The sequence below is a fragment of the Prosopis cineraria genome, unplaced genomic scaffold, assembly GCF_029017545.1.
Source record: "Prosopis cineraria cultivar Desert tree isolate PC_DT_omini unplaced genomic scaffold, ASM2901754v1 PC2, whole genome shotgun sequence".
NCBI classification, from domain to species: domain Eukaryota; kingdom Viridiplantae; phylum Streptophyta; class Magnoliopsida; order Fabales; family Fabaceae; genus Prosopis; species Prosopis cineraria.
The window spans coordinates 35,966,757-35,974,669 of NW_026555333.1; the positions used below are offsets into that span (position 1 = coordinate 35,966,757).

A 7,913-nucleotide genomic window follows, 5' to 3' on the forward strand; every position below is an offset into this window, starting at 1 on the left:
CTTTTAACTTTTGAAAGCAATGTAATCTAACATCTATCATTAATAAAAGTTAACTTTAACCATTAGTTAAATAAAAAATAATAAAAAAGTACATTTTGTTAAGGTCATTAACAATTAAAGGTAACTTTTGTTAATCATAGGGATTAGATTACATCATTTTTAAAAGTTGAAAAGAAACACTGTACCAAGGTAGTAAAAACCGAACCGATTATTGAACCAGTCGAGATCAGGAGTTAGGGGTTTAATCGGGGTCAAACTGGTCATAACAAAATAATATAATACAACATAAAATTCTTGCAGAAAAATGCAACTTTATTTTATATATAAAAAAGTAAAATATATTTTTTTGGATTCGACCTAAATTTTTTCGAGTGGGTTTGAGCTGGCCCAAATTATCAACCCTAAAAAAAAGCAAGGTGGAGACAAGTTTGACAAGGAATGACTAACAAGAAGCGAAGGTGCAATAATAATTAAGGAAAGATGATGACTGAGGATGCAATCTCACAAACAAACAATAAACGAGTTGAAGCTCCATAATTGAGAGTCAAGACCCATAAAGCTTGAAGCTTAGAGATGAGACGACCAACAAAGCAACTGCTTGAAGTTGAAGCTCACTATTTAACTCAGTGCAATTGCTTTAAGCTCACTCAAAAATGGTTGAGGATCAATGGCAGAGGAAGGGGGACCAGCATGGGTCGTGGCCCTCCAATTTTTTTAATTTTTTTGTATTATATAGGTTATATACTTTTGACCCCCTAAAATTTATAAAAAAATTTGTAGTATATATATTTTTTAATCTTAACCCCCTTATTCATAACTCTTGACTTTGCCCTTGCCAGAGCATAGCGAGATGGAAAAGATGACTAAAGACGTGAAGGAATAAAGAACGAGAATGGAGCAATGGACATGAGAGGTCCAAATTTGAGAGTCAAACATGGAGAAGAGGTTCATTAGGGCTTTTTTTTTTTAATATTTTCTAACCCCAAAACAATGTTGTTTTAGGGTCAAAATTTTTTTAAAAAATTCAACCCCCCAACCTATTTGACTTGTGGGGTTGGGCAAATAGATTTGGGTTAATCTTAGGTCACTTGAGTCAGTCGAGGCCACCTTAAAATAAAAATTGGATTAGACGAACGACCGATTTGCTTGTTTGTCGATCCGACTAACAGGTCCAGTCTGAGTTTAAAAACAATGCATTGTATTAAAAAATGAGTTTAAAGTTTCAGACATACTAGAACCTATGGTTTAGAGGTTAATTTTCTTTTTTTACCCAAAATAGTTTATAGGATCTTATATTTTTCAAATTTTGAATTAGTTCTTATAAATTATTTTTAATCAATTTTTTATTGTTTGATAAATTAAATATGTGAATTCCATTTCACTAAAAATATATATGCTAATTCCTAACTAAAAAAGACCTTTAAAATTTATACAAAATTTGATTTGATACTTTAAAAGAAAAAGAAAAATTGATTAAATACAATGTTTAAATTTTTACTAATTTTTACAAAAATTTTATATATATATATATATATATATAAAAGTTATATAAACGGCATAACTCCATTATATAAATTTTGAGTTATTAAAATTATATAATTCAAGCTAAATTTATATAATATTTTAATATAAATATAAAATTTTTATTTTTCAAAAGAAAAAAATCAATAATTTTAATATTTATGAATTGATATATTTAATTGATAAAATTATAAAGCCTCGGTTAAAATAAAATAAATTATAGAAACCTAATTGAGAGAAATTATAAAGTCCCATAGATTATTTTTTTAAATATTGCCCATGTCTTTAAAATTTTCTGCATGATTTTCTTTTTCAACTCTTCTTCTATTCTTTAAATAATTATTGCCATCAATATTTATTTTTCTTAATTTCATAAATTTAATGTTACTTACAATGTCAAATTTATAGATTTCAAATTGTTATTGAGTTTTGAGATATTAAAAAATAATTAAATTATTATTATTCCTTTCATTAAAAAATATAAAGTATTTTTAACTGAATTACATTCCCTAATAAAATAGTTAATTATTTTTAAATTAACACAATTTTTCTATAATTTATTCCTATTATAGGGTGTTTCATTTTAAAATAAACATAAAGTGATATTTAGTAGAGATATTTTTAAAAAGAGCACATTAATTATACCTTAAAATATTAAAATTTAAAATATTTAAATTTTTAAAAAATATTTTATATTTTTAAACGAAATATCAATTTTCTACCATGTTGCATCGGGAAAGTTTAATCCTGAAACGCTACTTAAATCCCGCCAATACTTAAAGCCTGTTTTACCTTATCTAGCCTTCTCCCTCCTCCTCCTCCCCCCCTGGGGGGGTGGTGGTGTTACTCCTTTTGGTTTTCGTTGTGATCTTGGACTTTGACTTGGGCTTAATATCTCTGGACTTTGTATTGGTTTTGGGCTGTAAGAACGCGCTTTCCTCTTACTCTAACCATGCTCCCTAGCTTTTATCCATTCTCAATTTGTCATCTCTCAACACATCATGTAATTCTCCAAAATCACAGGTTTCAATCTTGTTAATTCAATGCTCGAATTCTACAAATTATCACCTAAACTATGCGAAAGTAATAATTAAAGCTTTCTTTGCAAATGATTGCTTTCGATTTGTGCTTCACTAAGTCAAAGATTTTCTCTACTGAAAATGAGTTGTTCTCCTTTTCTCTCAACGTCATTCGCAAATTGAAAATTTTCTTCCGACTATATCGTGTATGCTGCTCACATTTAGTTATCAATAAGGACATCAATAACCTTCTTTCTTGTTTCCCCTCAATTTCTTATTTAATTTTTGATGCCCCCTCCTCAAACTCTGAGTCTTGGCTCCCACGTCAGATTGCTAGTTTTAATTATATTAATTGTATTTCACTTTCTTTTTTATATAATTTTCGTTATATTCAAAGAAAAATGTCTTGTTTCATAAAATTTAGATCTCCTCCATTTTGTGCCTACTTGGATACAAAAATTAATCGATTATTCTGGACAAAACCCTAGTTTAAAAATATAAAACAAGTGGTTTATTAAAATTTTACATTTCAAAAATAAGTTAATAAGTTGAGGTTAACAACTAGATTAATGAGCTGTAAGGAAAAAAAAGAAAAAATCATGTCATATACACTTGGAAAATTAAAAATCTTAACAGCAACTTTACTTATTTATTTTTTTATTGTTTCTGAGTCATTCAGACACATTTGATTTAAGGAGTCTCTTAACTCAACTAGTTGAGGAAGTTTAATTAATTTATCATAAAATCTCAAGTTTGAGTCCTGAGATAAATAGTCACATTAAAAACAAAAAATATATCAAAAGCATCCCTAAATACTCATGAGATTGTTGTTGACAATAATAATTTAACACAGTGAAAATTCAAATTAATTTGGATGGGATGCGATAACACCACCAAATTTCCCAAGATATGGGGCGATGAAGGGGGGAAAAACATTTGACTTTAATTTACAAGATTACACCGGTAAAACACATCACAATCTAAGAGTCCAACTAGATTTTGCAGAGCCATTGGGTAAACAGTCAAACATTATTTTGGTTAAGCTAACATCGATCCATACCAACCAAGTTATGGGCTCCCATAACCTCTCATAACCATTTGTACATTATTGTACATTCATTAATCGTGCCATCTCCGATGAGTACTCATTCTCGTTGCTATGAAATGAGTCATTCAAGAAATGATCAAATGAACCCCTTGCTCTTCAAGTCCTCTACGGCTTGCCTGATAATTTGCTCCATTGGAATGAATTTCAAACCCAAATCCATCAGTTTCGTGGATGCATCTTTAGCTCTCAACAATCCTGGTTGGGTATCTCGAGGCAAACTTCATAGAAAAGAAAACAAAAGAGGTAAATTCAGTTGAACAAGTTCTGGAATATAAGGGTCAACCCTTCAATATGCTTTACTGTAATCTATTTACATTCAACAGAGGAGCTATTTTTTAAATTACATGGAATAGCTTAGATTGAATTATTAACTTCTGATTAGGGAGGTTTTGCAGTTGGGGTAATAAACCAGGATGATTTAATGCAACTGCGATGTATTCACACGGACAACAGTATTCCGCAGGTTTAAAACAAGAAGTTCACTTCAAACCATACTCTGATTGACAAAACTTTTTCCTCTTCCACATGTGAGAATGAAGTCTAATGCAAGCTATAGTATGTACTTTTTTTTTTTTTTGGAAGTAGATAACGATGTAGCATCATGTAAAATTATTAATAATTCAACCAAGAAAATATTGCTGATGATTGATGGCATGCAAAATTCACATGTCAATTGCTGAAAAATATTTCTCCCAGCATGAACGGAGTTGTTCAATGACAAAGAAGAAGGCAGTGTGTTTATTCATTAAGTCATGTAGACGAGCTTCCTTCATCCCAGCACTCCCTATCAACGATGCATGCTATTTTCTTAAATTTTGCAATTCTGAGGCGTGTCAGTTTCCTTACCGAGGCAAATTATACTCTGGATAAAGTTCAGCTACCTTTGCTGCAAAGTCTCCGTAGTGAGAGATAGCTTCAACGCACAAATGCCTGCCAGAAGCTGCTTTGTTCTCATACACCAAAATATGAGCTAAGGCCACATCTTTAAAGTGGACTGATCCCATAAAGAAGTGCTCATATGTGTCAGTGCAGCCTGCAATAAGAACACAAAAGAGTATTAGTAGTAATTCCAGAAAATCTAAAGCCAGATCCAGAAGCATAAGTTTTTATATTCAAAGTACACTTTGGCAGAACCTAACAAGAAGGAATTTTTCCGGTCAGAAAAGAATCAAGCATAATTGAAGTGAAAATAGGTTGATCTTTAGGAGGCATGGCATTGAGACTTTGAAAGCTTAGGGGGACTGCTCATTTACATGGCCTGTTCTTACCCCCAAGATGCCCAGAAATGCAAATCAAATACCCCCTATATATGCACTCATTTTCCACCCTTGATAAATCTGCCTAGACAGTAGAAAACAGAACGAGCAAAGATAGAAAGGATATAGCTGGAAATTTCAGTCTTCAAAAATAGAATTGTAGAGGCTACAAGATTACACCAGTCATCGCATAGACCAACTGCATCAAATTTGACACATCAATGGTTCATATATGCCCCCGTGGCCCTACTGAATTTTACAAAAGTTCAAATTGATATTTATACATATATATGTATATATAAAATCAACCATCATCATGCCTAGATTGGAAATGGTTAGTTTTCAAGAGAATACTTACCTTGAAGCAGACGTACAAGCATTATCATGCTTGCATTAAGTTTTGGAGAAATCACGGGACCCATGACAGTGCCAGGATTCACCACCACAATATCCAAATCTTTCTCCTTAGCAAAATCCCAAGCAGATTTCTCAGCCAATGTTTTAGAAATCGGATACCATAACTGGTCCATAACAGTTCAAAGCTGAAGTCACACATCTATACATAACAACACGAAAACCAACAAGAATAAATAAAAAATAAACCCTCACTTGGTTTTCCTTGCAGTATTCAATATCGGTCCAGCAATCTTCATTCTTAATAACATCAGATGGCCATTTAGGACTCGGAGTAATTGCCGAGATCGATGAAGTTACTACGACACGGCTCACCCCTGCCTCCTTAGCCGCCGTGAGTACATTGATTGTGCCTTTAATCGCCGGGTCCAGAAGCTCCTTCTGCGGGAAAAGGAAAAAAAAAAAAACAAATAATTCAGAAATTATCAACCAAATTTAAAGGAATCGAAAATGAATATTGGACCTGAGGATCTTGAACTCGATCGACAATGCAAGGAGAAGCGAGATGAAAAACGCCGGCACAGCCAGCGACGGCTGCAACGATGGAGTTGTAATCGAGGAGGTCGATCTGGAAGAGACGGAGGCGAGCCTCAGCGCCTTCAAAAGCTTCCAGATGCTTTGTTTCAGAATTATCATCTATCATTCAGATAAAGAGCAGAAATTAAGAAAGAACTGTGCAGTAACAACGCGAATTAACAGTACCACTTTACGATGTATGATTGAGAAATAGAAGAAGAGGTGATCGTAACTTAGATCCTTGACGGTGGCGTGAACGGTGTAGCCACGTTCAAGAAGGAGATGGACGAGCCATGAGCCTATACAGCCGCTGCCGCCGGTGACGCACACCAACTTCGACATCCCGTATTTCTTGGATACTCAACACTGACAGAGGTAACCGGTAAAAAAAATCAAACACAGTGGAACGGTGTCTTTTTACAGAACTGTGAAGCCAGGACGCATCTCCACCCTCTGCCCACCTTGTCCTTGTGTTTGGGGATAAAGTGATAATCGAATCGTGTTCTTGCGAACTGCAGAAACTTACTGCATCAATATCGAACTTTGTATTATGACTTCATTATCTAAGGAAGCGTTTAGTTTTTAATTTGATAAAAATTTATTTATAAAAAGTTTAAATGATAAAAATTAATTTATTAAAAATTAATTATTATAATAAGATTTGTGTTTGAATAATTTTTTAAAAATCAATTTGATAAATTAAAAATTATTTGGATAATATATGATAGAAAATGTTTTTAAATGTGTAATTATTAAAAAAGATAAATTTTATCATATGTGATTTTTTTATGTTAATGTTGATTTATTAAAAAATATATAATATTTTTATTTGCATTTTAAAAAAATATTAATAAGGGACAACATGGAAAAGAGTTGGTTAAAAATTTTAACTCTCACATTTAAAATGTCAAAAGCAACTCTCTCTAATTTTTTAAAAAAGGATTTTTAATGCTAATATGAATGGACTTTTAAAATGTATATTTAGAAATAAAATGTAGGCAAACAACTTTTACTTTCTAAAAGTCATAAAAGTTCTTTTGAAATGTAGAAAATGAAATATCCAATCAGGCACTAAATCTCAACTTTTTAAGTTCATCCCCCATCATATTTTCCCTCCATTTAAAATATAAAAATTTTTAGTCAAATTTTATCCTTTAATAAAATAGCTACCTACTTTTTAATTAACTCTATCTTTTCATATTTATCCTTATTAAACACCCTATAATAAATATAAAGTTACTATCAATGGAAGCACTTTTAAAAAAAAGGTAATGATTACACCTCGAAAGATTAAAAATATCTTACATTTTTAAACATCCAACTCTTCAAAAATTGACTTATATTTTTAAACGGAGAGAGTATATATATATATATATATTTTTAAAATCAAATTATTTTTGTAATCGTTCATCTTTGCCCAAGGTTTTAGTTTATTATTTTAATTTTATAAAATATTTTTTAATTATTTAATCTTAACACTATTAATTCTAAATAATTATTTTTTATATTAATTATTATTATTTTTAAAAAATTAAATTTAATATGCTAACATTTAAAAATATTATTTTAATATTTAAAAATTAAATGTAAAAATTTTTTATGAATAAAACTAGCAATAATTACCACAATAGGATTCAAGGACTAACATACATAATGTATAAACCTCCATTATTTGGGTACAAAAAAAGAAACAAATTAAAGTTATATGCTACCAGTAAGTCGATTGATTCAATGAACCTCAACCGATTCTTTTTGTAAAATTAAAAGATTAAAAAGATATTTTATAAAAATATGAGATTAAAATGAAAACTTATGTAAATTTAAATAATTAAATGCATACTTTAGGGAAAAAAAACTGCTTCTTCTTGTGCATGTATAAATTAATTTATAAAAAAATTGATAATTTTTTATAAGCAATTATATATAAAATAATAGATAGATTATTAATTATTTTATTCTATTAACTTTTTACAGTTTTAAATGAGAAAAATGTATTTAAAGATTACTATTTAATTTGAGAATTCTCTTTTCTTTTCAAACACTGTCAATAATTTCAATATTTTTTTAATTTTAATGAAA

At 30.3% G+C, this 7,913-nt stretch overlaps 1 protein-coding gene across 1 annotated transcript; it reads right to left on the minus strand.

Moving 5' to 3' along the window:
- Window positions 1–3,336: 3,336 nt before the first annotated feature.
- LOC129303310 (cinnamoyl-CoA reductase CAD2-like) lies at window positions 3,337–6,356 on the minus strand. Its single transcript, XM_054942535.1, has 6 exons — window positions 6,068–6,356; window positions 5,782–5,954; window positions 5,514–5,699; window positions 5,263–5,425; window positions 4,495–4,681; window positions 3,337–3,866 (listed from the first exon to the last, which is right to left on the minus strand). Exons 1-6 carry the CDS (start codon window positions 6,174–6,176, stop codon window positions 3,725–3,727), a joined length of 960 nt encoding a protein of 319 aa, XP_054798510.1. The 5' UTR covers window positions 6,177–6,356; the 3' UTR covers window positions 3,337–3,724.
- Window positions 6,357–7,913: the final 1,557 nt, after the last annotated feature.